At 33.1% G+C, this 17896-nt stretch overlaps 1 protein-coding gene across 1 annotated transcript; it reads left to right on the top strand.

Annotated features, from left to right (window-relative positions):
- The first annotated feature begins 9770 nt into the window (after positions 1-9770).
- LOC113849599 lies at positions 9771-11235 on the top strand. The gene is made up of 3 exons (XM_027479608.1): positions 9771-9914; positions 10420-10650; positions 10786-11235. The coding sequence occupies exons 1-3, from the start codon at positions 9771-9773 to the stop codon at positions 11233-11235; spliced, it is 825 nt and encodes a 274-aa protein (XP_027335409.1).
- Positions 11236-17896: the final 6661 nt, after the last annotated feature.

Genomic DNA, 17896 nt, shown 5'->3' with positions numbered 1-17896 from the left:
ATATAAAAGAAAATCAAGTATTTGGTTGATTTAAATATTTTTATTTTTTATTTTGTTTTATGCTCACTCGTTCTAAACCTATTGGAGAAATTGCTTTTGATCCAAAAATTAAGAAGACAACACGTAGGCTAAGGAAGAGTGCAGACAGAAAAAGAAGATGGCGAAAGAACGATCAATTTTGGAGTACATGAAACCCATTAGTGAAGGTGATGTCGAGAGCATTGTCGCCCTCGATATAGAGACCAACAACTTTGAATCAAAGCCGACCTTGATCAATCTAGTCTAGAACTCCACACTGTTCTCAGGGCGACCTGTTGAAGACCCTCACCTTCATCTGAAAAAGTTCCTTTAACTCACCGACACCATTAAATACAACGATGTCACCAAAGATGCTATAAGACTTCGCCTTTTCCCATTGTCTGTCACATAAAGGGTGAACACATAGTTCTCCACACTTCCATCAAATTCAATTACAACGTGGGATGACCTGACCTAGCAGTTCTTAGCCAAATATTTCCCACCATCACTCTCTGCGAAGCTGATGACAAAGATCTCCAATTTTTGACAATATGAGTCTGAATCTCTGCTCGAAACATGGGAACACTTTGAAGAACTTCTAAGATGTCTACATCATGATTTCCCTATGTGCAAGCAGATGCAAATTTTCTATGCTTAACTCTCACTCTCCAACAAAGCCACTGTTGATGTAGCCGTTGAAGGAGCCTTCCAACTACGGCCTATACATTGATAGAAAAGATGGCATCCAGCAATTTGCAATGGCATACAGCCCATCACAGAAACAAAAATAAGGAAATTGCTTTAATCTATCAAGCAGAAAATAACGATTCAATAACAAATAAGCTAGAAACTCTGTCAAAACAAATAGAATTCTTACTAAGGGCACAAGATCCATCTGCAAAATCTCTAGAGACCAAGGAGGTCAATTTCTTAGGCAATAATTACAATCCAAGATGGTGTAGTAAACCCATAAATTTATGAGAGAATAGCCAAAGAAGACATAATTCAAACATTTATCGCCCTTCCTTTGTGTATATAAAGAGGTTCCCTTCTACTTTTTCTCTCTATGTGTGTATTTGTATTCATTTTCATTCAAATCAATAATATAATTCAGTTTCTCTCTTTTTTTCTTTCTCTTATCTTCATCAACTCTCATATGGTATAAGACTGCGATCCAACCATGGCCACATGTTTGAAGGCCAAGTGTACCTGTCAAAAAGTAATAAAGGGTTTTCAACTAAGTTTCCAAAATATCGTCCCACAAGGATTGTTTATCAACTACTAAGAGTTTTCCTAATTTAATTGTTTGAGCTTCAAATATGCGAGGTTAATTAAGATGAGAATTTATAAAATCAATTGTAAACACTAAGAGCAAGAAACAGAAAGCACGTTTTGGTTAAACTTTATCGGAGAGGAACCTAGGGCGTATGGGTGTTCTCATTCAATCCTTTATGATATTCTTCTATTTAGATCTAAATTTGATTTCCTAGTGATTACTAATCATTCATACTGATACTATTAATACCCAATGGTCATGCAGTATTAATATTCTTTTCTCTAAGTTAATATCCCCAATTGTCATGCAGGTTATTAATTTAGAAAAAGCCTAAGGAGCCTATGAATTTGTTAATTCAATAATGATTAAAAGATGAAGATTGGTTTGGTCTACCTAATCTTTCCTCTCGTTTTATCCTATAGATCTATAAATTACCCGAGGTACGATTGCCTGACGATGTAATTAATTGGGGTTAAGAATGAGAAATAATAAGATAAATCCTAATCATGAAGTGGAAATCATATTTAGATTCAAATATCAAAATCCCATAAAGTCATAAACGATAATTCCCATAGCCCTAGCTATGGATTTAGCTACTCATGTAGAAAGAAAGAACTAAAACAATCAATAACATATCCATAATGAAGCAGTAAAGCAAACTAGAATAGGAAATGAATCTTCAATCTTCAAGTATGGTCACTTGAAGCTCTAAGTTCCGCCAAGGGTGTGCCAACGATCCTCCGAGAAGGGTGAAAATGACCCAAAATCTCGAAGAAAAGGTTCTGTGTAAATCTGTGCTCAGCAAAGGGTCCCCTTCATTATGCTTTCCCCCCCTCTATTTATATAATTTTGAACTCCTTTGAACTTGGTAAATTTGGCTAACGCAAACAAGCACGGCCGTGCATGATGATGCAACACGGTCGTGCATATCATCGAAGCACCCCCGTGCTTCATTGGGCGTGCTTGTTGCTGTGAGGCTTTGAAACCCATTCATTTGGGCTCAAAATGTACCCAAAATCTTCTCGTAGTCTCTTTATATCAAACTGCGCAATTAACAACTAAATTAGTGTAAAACTCAATTTAATTAAATGTCAAATATGAATAATTGGGCTATAACAGAGGGCCTAATGACAGACTTATCACCACACAATCTTCTTTTACTTCTTCGATTGTTCAAACTGTTGTACCAATTTCAATCAAGCTTTGATGATGACAATTTTCTAATCTGGAAAATGCAAGCAATTGGTGTCATTAAATCTTTCAAATTGCAAAAATATGTGGATCATCACAAAGATGGTGGTATGCCTCCAAAGTACTCCGATTCAGAAGACAAATTGTTAGATAAAGTTTCAAAAGCATATTCGAATCGAGTGCAGCAAGATTAATTGATCTTTACCTGGCTTTTAGCATCTATGTCACCAAATTTGCATTCAAGAATGGTGGGTTACGATAATGTATTTCAGATTTGGAAATCTTTACATCTTTACTTTGAAACAGAACAAGAGCTTGTGTTTGTCAATTAAAATCACATCTTAAAGGAATCAAGAAACAAGATTCTTTGAATTTATATCCTCTTCCTATCAAGACGATCATTGATACCTTGGCATCAGTTGGTTCACCTATTAATCTTGTAGAACACATTTAGAGTATCCTTGATGGTCTCCCAAGTGAGTATAATCCTCTTGTTACTTCTATCATTTGAAGAACTGACTCATATTGTCTAACGCCCCGAATTTTGGTAATATAAATTATCAATGTTTATATGTGTGAGAATAAGTATTGAAACGTGCACTCAAGTGCGTAATAATGATGTTTATGTGTATTAAGTATATAGGATGTGTGTATTTATGTGTGCATGACTGGATTGGGCTGGAAATAGGCTAAGTGCCTAGATACAGGGCATCCTTGCTGTAGCGAGAGGGCCTAGGAAGAAAAGGGCGAACTGTCGCTTTCTTGTTGTAGCGAAAGAGGTCTCACTATGGTGAGAGAGCGACAGAAGGGAGTGCATTTCTAGGTGCAGTCTCGTTGTAGCGAGAGGGTCTCGCTGTAGCGAGATTCTGCAGAAACCATAATGCAATTTTGTCTGAGATTTTCGCTATAGCGATAAAAGGCGTCACTACAGCGAGAGGTGTCTCGCTGCAGCGAGAATATCTCGTTGCAGCGAGAGTGTCACGATCTGAGGGGTTTTAAAAGGGGTTTACGGATTTGAGATTCATTTCTCAGATTCCCTCTCAAATCCTTTCCGATTCCCTCTCAAATCCTTTCTGATTCCCTTAACCTAAAGTCCTATTCTACCGACTAATTGCCTCCAAAGCTGTCGGGAGCTTGATTGAAGGTTGAATTCGTGTGGAGAACGCTTGGAGGTGAGTTTTAACAGTTAGGGTTTCATTTTTCATCTCCTTTTCTCAATGTTTGTGGGTTCCTTGGATTCTCATGGAGTTCTTTTATGTGGTTAGGCCGAAATTTATGTGGGGAACACTTCTGAGGTCGAATTCTAGCGTGGGTCGTCAATCCAAGATAAAAGGGGACTCTACCCTACTCTTTTTATGTGTAATTGATTGAATATGGAGTTGTGGCTGAGTTAGAAGGTAGAAAATGTGTAGAGAATGGAAGTTGATTGTGAAATGTGATGAAGGCCATGTGCAGTGACATGTGAATATCGTGTGTGAGGACGAGAGAATATGTATTGGATGAAAAATACTGTGTACGGTGACGTGTAAATGAATGTAGGCTATGTGCCGTGAACTGCTAGTGGATGTAGGCTATATGCCGTGCAATACAAATGAAAATGGGCTAGGTGCCGTGTATTATGGATAATTATAGACTATGTGCCGTGTGTTGTGAAATCAATGTGGGTCTAGTGCCGTATATTGCGAATGAAATGTGGATTGGGTGTCGTGTGAGGCATGAATGTTGCATGCGTGTAATGGGGCGTGCTAACACCGGTATAATGTGCTGTAAAGGGGTGTGTAACGCCGGTATATTGTACTGTAAATGGGTGGGTAACGCCAGTATAATATACTGTAAATGGGGTAGGTAACATCGGTATGATATATTGTGAATGGGTGTGAAGCATCGATATAATATGCTGTGAATTATGGAATTAAAATGTACTGTGAGATATTGCTGACTGTGATTATACTTGTTTTTAATGTATTTTAAATGATTCGGAGGTGAGACTCTATGATTGATTGCTGCGTTTTGGTAGTGTAGGGTACTCACCCTTACGTTCATTTTTCAAGTAATCAAGATGATTAGCAACAGACTCGGTGAAGGGCAGATGGAACTGCTATAGGACTTAGTACAGTATTTTAAAATTTGTTGTATTTGAATAAGTCCTGTAGTGGTTATTTGATAATGAACTTGTAACCCTTTACTTTATTTTGAAATATTGATGAAACCACGTACTGAAGTAGTATTTAAAAGTGAAAATTTATTATCCAGAATTTATGAAAATTCATTATTTTGAAATTAAATTTAAGGTGTTACATATTGTGTGGCAAAAATAGAAACTTTATTAACTACTATGGAGAATAGGTTAGAAAGATAGAAACAAGAAGAACAAGAATCCTTGAATATGCAAGCAAATTATGCTCAATTTCAATGAGGCTTTCAAGGAAGAGGACAGGGTATTTTAGAGGCTGAGGTCAACAAAATAATAAAGGAAGAAACAAAGGATATTTTATAGGTGGCAGAAATTTTGGAAGAGGACCTGGCCATAGCTTTGACAAGCAAAACAACTATAATAGACCAATGTGTCAAGTATGCAATAAACTAGGTCATATAGCCTTGAACTGCTCTCACAAATTTAATCCCCAATGTCAAGACAATAGTGCTCAGCATGTCTCCAACAATTCAGAAACTCAGCAAAAAGCAATGGTTACTGAAGCAAATCTTGATGATCAATCCAGTATCTCAACCCTTATGGTAGTTTCTGATACCTTTTATGATTTAGCTTGGTACCCTGATACAGGAGCTACTAATCACATCACAGCTAATGCATTAAACATGGAGATTTTGCATCCATTCAACATATAGGTCATTCCTATCTTTACTCTTCTAACTCAAATAAACCTTTTTTCTTGAAAAATTTGTTACATGGTCCTTTAATATTTAAGAACTTGATCAACGTATCTCAATTTTGTAGAGATAACAATGTGAAATTTGAATTTACTGCTAATAATTGTTATGTCAAATCTTAGTAAACTAAGCACACACTTTTGGAAGGACACTTCACAAAAGAACTCTATATTTTTTATAACATTTTTGCAGAACCCTCAATTTGTAATTTTGTTACTACAGAAAACACTAATAATATTCATGATTTATCTAGTAATAATTGTGATTTGTATAGAATATGGCATGCAAAACTAGGACATGCAAACTACAAAATTGTACATGATGTTATGAGTAAATGTGGAGTTTCTGTTTCTAAAAATTTTACCTTTTCTTTATGCAAATCATGCTATTTAGGAAAGTTACATAAGCAACCACTTTATTATTCAAATACTGTCTATAGTAGTCCTCTACTGCTTGTTCTTTCTTCATCTGATAGCAAGTACTACATATAGTTTATTGATGCTTTTTCAAAATTCACATGAATTTATTTGATTTCTAATAAAAGCAAAGCACTGCAATGCTTCATTCATTTTAAAAACATGATTGAAAATCAACTGAATTCCAAAATCAAGTGCATACAAACTGATGGAACAAATGAATACTTGGCTTTTTCAAAATACATAAATAATCATGACATTTTGCATAGAATAAGTTGCCTATATACACATGAGTAGAATGGAAGTGCAAAAAGAAAGCATAGACATATCGTTGATATGGGATTGTCTCTTTTAACTTATGCATCTATGCCACTTAAGTTTTAGGGAGAAGCATTTCAAGCTACTATTTATATAATAAACAAACTTCCAACACCTACTTTGTAATTGATTTCACCAATTAAGAAACTTTTTTCTACAAAACCTAAATACAACAATCTTAAGGTGTTTAGATGTGCTTGTTACCCTTACTTAAGACCATATAATAAACATAAATTTAATTTTAGGTCTGAAGAATGCATATTCATTGGTTACAAACCTTCCAAATTACTTCCTTAGCATTCAAGTTGATCAACTTCCTAATGGAACTCTAATGCTGACTTAAACAAAGTATATCACTGATCTCTTAAAAAGGGCTAATATGCACATAGCTAAACCTATCAAAACGCCAATGGTTGCTAGTTTGAAACTCTAACCTTTGGAAGGAACAACTTATGATGAAGTAACTCAATACAGATCCATTGTGGGTAGTTTACAATACATCAAAATTACAAGACCAGGAATTGCTTTCTTAGTTAACAAAGTTTGTCAATTCATGTAAGTTTCTAGGGATACTCACTGGATGGCTGTCAAAAGAATCCTAAGATACCTAAGTGGATCTCTCAATACTGGTTTACATCTCACCAAGTCTCCTGATGTCACAATCAGAGGATTCTGTGATGCAGATTAAGGATCAGATATGGAAGATAGGAAGTCAACTACTGGTTATGTAATATATCTTGGAGCTAATACTATAAGATGGTCTTCTAAGAAATAACAAGCAGTCCCAAGTCTACAACTAAAACAAAATACAAAAGTATTGCTTCTATAGCTATAGAAATGGTATGGTTAAATAATCTTCTATATGAGATTCACATTCCTACCACAAGCAGATCCATAATATATTGTGACAACCTAAGTGTTGTTTTATTATCTGTCAATCCTATTTTACACTCAAAGACTTAAACATTTTGAGATAAACTTGTACTTTGTTAGAGATAAAGTTCAAAAGAAGCAATTGGCTGTCCAACATATTCCTTCATCAAAATAAACAACAGACATTCTCACTAAAGCCCTATCCTTTCCTACCTTCAATTATTGCAGAAACAAACTAAGCATTTGTATACATCTTACCCTAAGTTTGACGGAGGATATAAGAGATACTTAAAGAATTTTAGTTACGCAGCTTTATCTTTTATTAAATATAAGTTTGTTATTTGACAGCTCATGATAGTTATTTTTTGTTACATCCATAGGCTCTTAGTTTAGTCTTCTTTGTGTATATAAAGAGGTTGCCTTCTACCTGTTCTCTCTCTATATGTATGTGTATTCATTTTCATTCAATTCAATAATACAATTCAGTTTCTCCCTTTCTTTCATCTTCATCAACTCTCATAGTTGACTCAAATGGTGTTAGGAATGCTACCCACCCAGCCTGAGCCTAACCCCAAGGAACATGCCAAGGCTATTACTTTGAGAAATAGAAAGATGTTTCCTGAAAATGTGCCAAAGTCGCATAACAGTGCCATATGCATGTTCTTGCTGACAAAGTAGCACGCCAGTTCATAAGCACGGTCGTGCTCACCTCTATGCACAGCCATGCTAACATTGCAGAGACAAAATGGGGGAAGAAAAAAGAAGCAGACGCAATGCCTAGGTCTCAAGAACTTCAAATAATTTTTCTCAGAGGCTGAGAAGTAGTCAAAGGGACTCGCAGTTCAATAAATTCGTTGAAATCTTGAAGAAGTTGCACATTAACATACCCTTTGTGGAGGCCATCTCTCAAATACCTAAATATGCTAAGTTCCTCAAGGAAGTATTAAGCAACAAGAGGAGGTTAGAGGAATTTAAAATTATAAGGCTTAACGAGGAATGCTAAGCAATCCTTTTGAAAAAGCTACTTGCAAAACTCAAAGACCTAGGGAGTTTTACTATTCCTTGTACTATAGGTAGCTCTCATTTTGATAAAGCCCTATTTAATTTAGGGGCTAGCATAAATCTAATGTCTCTATGTTTTTAGAAGGTTAGGAATGAAAGAACCCAAACCTACCTTTATTTATTTGTAGTTAGCAGATAGATCCATCACTTACCCAAGGGGTATAGTAGAAGACGTCTTGGTAAAGGTCGACAAATTCATCTTCCTTGCAGATTTTTTTGTACTAGCCATGGAGAAAGATAATGAGGTTCCTATTATTCTGAGGAGACTATTCTTAGCCACAGGGAAGACCATTATAGAGGTTCAACAAGGGAAGCTTATATTAAGGCTAAACGATGAGAATTTTTTTTATTTTTTTTAAGTTTTTAATTCTCTTAAGCACCATCTAATTTTGACTCTTATAATTTTATCTCTGTGAATGACCCTTCTTATTATTTAGACTCTATGCAGTTAATAGATAGGTTAAGGGATGATGTTGTAGAAAAAATTCTCACATTTTGGGAGAGATGCTCTAATGAAAATAGAAGAAGTAATAGATGAGATCTTAGCTTTGGAGAGCAAGAATCAGAGCTGGTGGTTGGTACCTAGGCATTTTGAAAGCTTGGGAGCATGAGACATTCAAATTCCCAAACCATCCATTGTAGAACCTCTAGAATTAGAGCTCAAACCCCTTCCCTCTAATCTTAAATATATTTTTCTATCTCCTTCCTCTTCTCTTTATATAATAATTTCTTCTAAATTGATAGGTATTATAGAGGAGAAATTGATGAGTCTTTAGGGAGAATAAGGAGGCCTTTGGATGGAGCATTCATGACATCATGGGTCTTAGCCCTTCCATTTGTACCTATTAGATGCTGGTACTATTTTTCCTATTTCTGATAGTCTTTGGGTGAGCCCTATGTAGGTTGTACCCAAGAAAGGAGGAATAACAATGATGGAGAATGAGTAACAGGAACTTATTGCTATAAGAAAAGTAATTATGCATCGTATGTGCATAGACTACAAGAAGCTCAATAAGGCCACTCGAAAAGACCATTTCCCCCTTCTTTATTGATTAGATGTTAGAAAAATTACTGAGACGTGAATTTTATTGTTGTTTAGATGATTATTTGAGTTACATGCAAATACCTGTCGAATTTAGAGGACTAAAAGAAGACTACTTTTACATGCCCTTATGATACTTTTGCATATAAACAAATGTTGTTTGGTTTGTGTAATGCCCCTCGCGACATTTTAGAGATGCATGATGGTCTTATTTTCTGATTTATTAAAAAAATGTATTGAGATTTTTATGGATGATTTTTCTGTTTATGACAACACTTTTGATTATTGTTTGCATAGCTTTGATTTGGTTTTACAAAAATGTAAAAAGGCTAATTTGGTTTTAAATTGGAAAAAAATGTCAATTTATGGTTGATGAGTGCATTGTTTTGGGGCATAAAGTTTCTAGTAGGGATATATAGGTAGACCCTGCTAAGGTAGATGTTATTGTTAAACTTTCCTCTCCCAAATGTGTGAAATCTGTTAGGAGTTTCTTGGGGCATTTGGGGTTTTATAAGAGGCTTATTAAAGATTTTTGAAAAATAACAAAACCTCTTTCTGATTTATTGGCTAAGAGTACAGAGTTTAAGTTTGTGATGCTTGCTTATTTGCTTTTAATACCCTTGAAAGTAAGTTAATTAATGACCCTATTATTATCTCTCCTGATTGGTCTTTTCTCTTTGAGCTTATGTGTGATGCTAGTGATACAACTGCTAGAGTAGTTTTGGGCCAGTGGAAGGGCAAGATTTTTCAAACCATTTATTTTGCGAGTAGAACTTTGGATGGAGCACAGTGGAACTATGCCACCACTGAGAAGGAGATGCTAGCTGTGGTATTTGCATTTGAAAAATTGTCCTTATTTGATTATGTCTAAAGTCATTGTGTTTAATGACTATCATGCTCTTAGATATTTGATGGCTAAATAGGATGCTAAGCTAAGGATTATTTGATGGATTCTCTTGCTACAGGAGTTTGATATAGATATCTGAGATAAAAAAGGGCATGAGAACTTTGTTACTAACCACTTATCCAGATTACAGCCCTCGGTGAGGAAGAGCACCAAGTTAGAAATTAAAGAGACATTCTCTGATGAGAATTTTTTATGTTTCTAGGGCACCTTGGTATGCTGATATGGTGAATTTCTTGGCTAGTAATATCTTTCTCCATGGATGTTTAAAGTTTGTGGAGAAAATTTGATTAGGCGATGTGTTCCTGAGAGTGAATTTACCGCAGTTCTTGATTATTGTCACTCCAGAAAGGTAGGAGGCCACTTTGGCCCCACTAAAACTTCTCATATGGTTTTGTAAAGTAGTTTTTATTGGCCTACACTTTTTAAGGATGCTTATGGTTTTGTTAACTCATGTGATAAATATCAAAGAAGTGGTAATATTTCTAGAAGGCATGATATGCCCCTTAACAATATTTTGGTTTATGAAATATTTGATGTTTGGAGTATTAATTTTATGGGACCTTTTCCTAAGTCTTCTAATAATGAATACATATTGGTTGCTGTGGATTATGTCTCCATATGGGTGGGAGTGGCTGCTTTACCAACTAATGATGCTAAGGTTGTTACTAAATTTCTGTAGCAAAATATTTTTTCTCGATTTGGAACCCCTAGGGCAATTATCAGTGATGAGGGTACTCATTTTTGCAATAAACATTTTGATAATCTTTTGGCAAAATATGGTGTTACCCCCAAGGTCGCTACTTTCTTCCACCCCCAAACCAGTGGCCAAGTTGAGGTATCTAATAGGAAGTTGAAAAAGATTTTGGAGCACATAACTAATTTTAATTTACCTACAGGTAAGAAAAAACTATTAGAGCTGAATGAACTTAATGAGATGCACCTTACAACATACGAGAATGCCAAGTTGTATAAGGAACGCACCAAAAAGTGGCATGACAAGCATATTCTACATCATGAGTTCTATGAAAAAGAAAAAGTGTTGATCTACAACTCACGACTGCGACTATTACCTAGAAAGCTGAAGTTCCGGTGGAGTGGCCCTTATACAGTACTCAAGGTCCTCCCTTACGAGGTCCTAGAAGTTTCTAAAGCTGAGGGAAAGGCGTTTCAAGTCAATGGTCACAGGGCCAAGCTATACACATATGGAGTGACCTCCACCCAACAGGCTATGTTCTTACAATAGCCTAATAGGACGTCAGGCTCGTGACGTAAAAAAAGCATTTACAAGAGGCAACCTACGTTTTATTTTTCACTTTTATTTATTTTATGTTCTTGTTTTTCATAACAGGGTGGCTTTTCTGTGCAATTTTTCACACATTTAGGGGGTTCTTTTCCCTTTATTTCTTTTTTCCTTTTCATCTCTACTTTTTTTTCCCTCTAAACATTTAGAATAATGTTTTGCTTTAAGTATGATGGGGGAATTTCCATTATTACTTGTTTTATCACTTGCTCCCAAGTAATTTCCTGAACCTTTTTTCTGAGAAAAATTTGAACATTTTATCCCAAGGAACCCAATTTCTTTTGAAAATAATAAGAACATAATTGAGTAATTTCTATTGAGTTTTTGATTCATTAGGAAAAAAATTAATTTAGCTCTCTAACTTTTTGCTCTATATTAAACTTTAATCGACATATGTGAGTTTAGAGCGTTTATGAGGATTTGTCTTTCCTATATTAATTAATGACACCCTTGTCTTTGATTGCGTGATAATCCCCAGAGATTTATGCTCTAAAACTTGACTTGTAACTAATTTGAGACTATTCATTTTGATTACATGTTTTAAATATGATTGAGGCATATTAGGATTATTTTTCTTGGACTTCAGCATGTTTGAGAAAGATATACAACTAGTTGCCCACTTTAAACTCTATTGATTTTTCTTGGTCCTTTATATTAAAATTATGAAATATTTTGTTGACCTTGAGTTTGTAAATGGAGCAGTTAAGTTGCAAAGTGTGTGTAAGTTGCAAAAGAAAAAATAGTAAAAAGAAAAGAAAAAATGGTTACATGTGAATGAAAGAAAAGAGAAGTAAAGAGAGTAAAAATATAAAAACCATTACTCTATGAGCTTCATTTATAAACCTAGGGGATATTTGTGATTGTTTTAATTAAATTAACCCTTTGCGTATCCTTTTCCTTCATTTATCTCACCTTAATTGTTATAACCCTTTGACCACATTATAACCTGTAAAAGACCTCACGATTTTTAATTGCATTCAATTGACTTAGTGAAGAGTTGGTTTATAGTCAAACCTATGATAGTGCATTTCTTCCTAGAAGGACTAAGCGTTCTTTATTTTTGTCCTTATACACTGAAAGAGAAAGAGAGGAGTAGAGTATCATAGTTTGATGATTGAGCAAGAAGATAAAGAATATAAAATTTTAAATGTTTTTGATGACTTGGACTCAGTGATATTACTCTTGTGTTCTTTGTATCTCAATTATTTTGGGTTTCTTGGTTTGATTATATGTTTCAAATTTTTCCTTTATTCTTTAGCCAGGATTTTTGCTTGAGGGCAAGCAAATCTCAAGTATGAAGGGGTTGATAAGTTCATATTTTGATATATTTTATGATTTATATTTATACACTTAAACCCTATTTTATACACACACACACTAAGTATGCTATTAATTATTGCAGTTTAGTTGTAAGTTGTTGTTAGTGCATTATGGAGATATTCTGGATAAAAATTAGATAATTTTAGCCTTTAGCCGCGCTATATGAATCTGAATTTGAATTTAAATTTTAAACATAAATAAATATTTAGATATGAAGATTTGGAGCAATTTTCAATTGAGATTCTGAATGTGGATAAAATAGATTTGAAAAGATATAGCTCAATCAACCGAAAACTCAGGACACATCCTATATAAAGAGGCCTTATGCTCCATACTTCATACATTTTTTCCACTTCATTTGACACACCGTCTTCCCTTTCTTAATACTAACTCACTTCACCATTGAGAGTTATTGGAAATCATTGGTAAAGACGACGAACTCCTTCAGAGTCGGAGTGAGTGATTGAGCATCTCTTTGGAGAACGAGAACTCTTTTCATCTTTTTCCCTTTTAAGTTTCTCTTGTTTGAATTCTCCTTTATGTTTTATGGATTGGTTGATTATGTTTTTTGTTGTGTATTTCACTATGAGTAACAAAATCCATAGCGAGGGCTATGGGGGATCCTATGGCATACTTTATGTGATTTTACTTTTAATATTGGTATTGTTTTTCTTATATTGTTTGGCTTTTATCCTATTGAATATTGTGCATATTAAGAATTAATCACCCTTAGCATCTCATAATTAGTTGCATCATAGGCAACCATACCACGTGTAATTAATGGAACTATAAGATAAAACGAGACAAGGGCACACTTAATTCCTCTCTTTCAACCGTTATTGAATTAACAAACCCCTAGGGTCTTTATGCTTTCTCTACCATTTGCCTTGCATGATTATTGAGCATGATTGCTCGGTGTAACGCCCCGAATTTCATAATAGTATTTGATTATTAATATACTTATGAAATTCTCATTGAATGTGAATTTGATGTATATAATGACATGAATATATATATATGTGGATAAATATGTAAGTACAAATGTGAATGTTGATTATGGATTGAGATTGGATGTGTTTGGACTGATTGGAAATACAGACTAAGAGTTAACTGTAGGGACATTCTCGCTGTAGCAAGAAGGTTCTGGGTGAGTGACGTGCGTCTGTTGTATTCTTGTTGTAGTGAGAGGGCAACAAAGAGATGGTGTTTTCTGGATTCAGTCTCGCTGTAGCGAGATTCTGCAGAAAACAAGCTGCAGAATCCTTTGATATTTTCACTGTAATGAGAAGGGGTCTTGCTGTAGCGAGAATATCATGAATCTTAGGGTATTTGAGGGGTTTAGGGTTCAAGAAATTCATTTCCCACTTTTCCTCTCATTCCTTCTTTGATTCTCTTGACTTCAAACCCTTTTTCCACCAATTAAATGGCCTCCAAAGTTGTTTGTGGGCTAAATTGAAGATTGAAATCATGTTTAGAGTGTTTGGAGGTAAGTTTTGATAGCTAAGATTTCATTTTTCATCCCTTTATTCTTTTTCTTGCATCCTCATGGAATTTTTCCATGTGTTAAGGACAAAAATCCGTTTGGGAAGCATTTCCTTTGTTGATTTTGTGTTGGGTCTTCAATCCGAGGTAAAGGAGAGACTCTACCCTATAGGTGACTCTACCCAATCTCCTTGTGCTTAGAATTCATTCTTATTGCTATGTATTAGAATATGATTGAGATAGAATGTAGATGTGTATTTGGATGAAAATGACTTGATTAGAATAGGGTGTGATAGAAATTTTGTGTGGAACTTAGTGTGATTGATATTAAGAAATGTATGTGATGGATATTGAATGTTATGTGTGATGAAATGACTTTATTTGCAATAGGATGGTGATGGAATTTGTGTGCTTGAGTATAATGTGGTTGATATGTGTGAATATGCCATTGGGTGAGAATGAATACCATGATATGATTGAAAAATTTAGGTGAATATGTGTGAAACTGAGTAAGTCCTTGAGGTTAAGGGCATCATAAAACCGTGATCACAGTGCCACAGTGAGCGTGGCTATGAGCAGTGAGCGCACATGTGTGTAGATTGTTTGATGGTACAGTGAGCGCACTTATGTGTGAATTGGAGTAAAATGTGAAAAGTATTACTTTGTGTTTGTTGATGCATGATTTGAATTATGTTAATAAATGTGTGAAACGTGAAGGTGAGTCTCTGTGCTTGTGTGTGATAGTGTAGAGTATTCACCCTTATATTTATTTTTTAGGTGACTAAGACGATGAGCACCAGACTCAGTGAACGGGAGGGATAAAACTGCTATAGGACTTAAGAAATTATTTTTAAAAATTGTGATGTAAATTAGTCTTGTAGCGTTTATTTTGATGCAAATTTGTAACACTCCCTTATTTTGAAATACTTTATTGAAATCATATGTTGGGAACCATTTGAATGAAATTTTTATTATTCTCATTTTATTGTTGTCTTTAATTAATTGTTAACATTAAGTCGTGTTTTTAATCCATCACACTCTCTTTGCATTTAAAAAATCGAATTAAAGTATTATTGGTACTTGAAAATAACTTTTGTGGGATGATAACTTGAAATTTTTTTTTGTGAAAACTCTTTTATTATTTTTCAATGGATACACTTGCTTACGAAGAGTGTTTGCTATGTTTGTTGATACCAATTGTTGTTATAATTTCTATTGTTATCTTATTGTTCATAATATTACTAGACATTATAGATAATGAATATTTAAAAAATTATTAAGTATATATATATATATAATAAATTTTCTTAAAGTTATATTGAGAAACAAAAATTATTTTGTCGAATATTTTATTTTATCTTATTTAAAATAATAAAATTAGAAAACACATGTGTGATAATAGTTTTTAAATAAATAACTCCATTATTTGTATGTTATAAATTTGGACATACATTTTTCTAATAATTTTACAATAAAATGAAATAAAAAAGGTTTTAAAATCAAATTTTAAAAGAATAGCTTCGATCATAAATTCTCTTAAGCTTTTATTTTAATTAATTTGTCTTACTTCATACAACGATTTATAACGATAAAGTATAATTTACTCTATTATTCATATATTAAAAGGTCAAAAGTATAAAAACTTTTTTATGTTTTATTACTAAATAAATAACAAATTATTTTAACGTGAAATTCAAATGAAAATCATCAATTATAATTTTTTTTATATTTGTTTTTAAATAAAGTGTTTCTTTTAATCTAAATAACGATTTATGTAATCATTATCATTTATATGTTATAAAATTGTATGAGTATCAATTTAATTTCATTATCTTGTATTTTGTACATAAGAATTATCTTACATTTTATTTTAAAAAAATAAGTATTATCATAAATTTTTGTATTTAAAAAAATCAAAATCAAAATTTAAATTCATATAACGAATAATAATAATGTTGTATTGATAAATTTATCATTCACAAATTACATAATCAAAAAATTAAATTATTTATGTTACTTTTAGAAAGAAAAAAATTAAAAATATTTTTCTCTAAATTATTTTAAAAAATTGTTTTCTTTCGTAATTACATAACCCGAATTTTCAAATTATATTGGGGAAATCCATAGAAATAAGAATCAAAATTTGTTAAGTTCAATTATTTTAAAATATATTTTCTATTTTTTTAAAAATAAAATAAAATATCAAATTTAAAAATGAAATGAAACTCTAATCTTTGCACAATGTAAGGTAATTATTTTTATGGATGTCGTGAGGTGTTAATATTTTTCTCACATGTAATTAGACTACTGAACTTGGATTTAGTTGGCAAATATTTTTTCTAAGTCTTCCAAAATCTTTTAAAATTTTTGGTGGTGACTCTTTCAATCTTTGATTTTCCTTTTTCCTATATCCAATTCACCACTTTCATATTATATAACCCATCATGGTTCTATTTAAGACAACTTTCTAGTTGAAAGAACATGTAATTTTTTATTTATTTATTTTTTTCTAGCACTACATGTAACTCCATAATTTTTATTGCTTTTGCTTTTAATATGGAAAATTTTTATTTTTAAAACTGCAGTATTTTCAGCTCAGGCGTGATTGTTTAATATGAAAGAAATGCCTCTGGAGCATTTTCGCTCAAGCAAGAGTGGATAGAGATTGCTTATCTGTACTCTCGCTCAAGCAAAGAACCTTCTTGCTCAAGTGAGATTGGGTGACAAAATGGGGAACTCTCTGAGCGTTTTCGCTAAAGTAAGAGTGATCTCGATCAAGTGAAAATATCAGAAAATGAGTAAAAAATTTCTGTCTGGTTTATTCACTCAAGCGAGAAGAGGATGTCGCTCAAGTGAGAATCCTTGAATACAAGGATATTTAAGTAACTTTAATGTTTTTAAAACTTAAGATTGCAAGACAAGTAATCATTTCTCATATCACCTCTATTCTCTCACTCCTTTCCATAGTTAAAACACCTTTGAACTCCAAAACCTCTCTCAAATTCGAGCTTGAACAACTTTTCTACTTGATTTTCAGTAAGTTTCTTGGAGACTATACTTCTAATCTCACTTCTATTTCATCATTTTCTTTCTTCTGAAAAGTTACTCTACTTTGTAGTGCTTAGAAAGAACTTAGTCTTTTAGACAACATATTCCACCTTAAACTTCTACGTAAATCGTATCCTCAAGGTAAAGAGAGTTCTATCGCATTAATAAAATTATAACTATGTGATATATATATATATATATATATATATATATATATATATATATCGTATTCATTCCTTGTGGTTACATGCTGTTGCTTTATATGATTGCATAAAATATGTGATTTGAGCTTAGTTCGAAGGTGTTCGACCTTTGACATCACTTGTTTAAATGTATGTTGAGAAATAAATAGAGGAAAATGTATTATCAGTAAATATGATGATGAAAGAAATTAGTGTGGATAGTTAGAAAAATACACTGGGAGTATGGAAGATAGAGACAATTTTGAAAATTCGGAAGAAATATAGGGTGGAGACTATTATGTGTGTCTATCTATTGCTTAAAACCTCGCAAGGTATATATTTTACCACAAATAATCCAACACACAAGATTTTTTAAAGTCCACTTTTTAAATCCAAAGTGTGATTCATTCAATCCATTAAGACCATGAAATAATCACTTAATTGAGTTATGTACATAATATATTTACATAAACGGAAAAATAGAAAACATAAACACATTTATTTACAGTAGCAGAAACAAATTGAAATAGAAAAATGTTTCCAGCAATAGAAACAAAGTATTAATATTTGCA

Source organism: Abrus precatorius, unplaced genomic scaffold, assembly GCF_003935025.1.
Source record: "Abrus precatorius isolate BTA unplaced genomic scaffold, Abrus_2018 Scaffold9, whole genome shotgun sequence".
Taxonomy (NCBI): domain Eukaryota; kingdom Viridiplantae; phylum Streptophyta; class Magnoliopsida; order Fabales; family Fabaceae; genus Abrus; species Abrus precatorius.
This window is presented reverse-complemented; position numbering and strand designations above follow the sequence as displayed.

Coding starts and splice junctions, on each gene's coding strand:
- LOC113849599 (XM_027479608.1), top strand. CDS start 9,771: ATGTGTGATGCTAGTGATACAACTGCTAGAGTAGTTTTGGGCCAGTGG. Junction 9,915..10,419: donor AGAAGGAGATGCTAGCTGTG/GTATTTGCATTT, acceptor ACACTTTTTAAG/GATGCTTATGGTTTTGTTAA. Junction 10,651..10,785: donor TACCAACTAATGATGCTAAG/GTTGTTACTAAA, acceptor GTTACCCCCAAG/GTCGCTACTTTCTTCCACCC.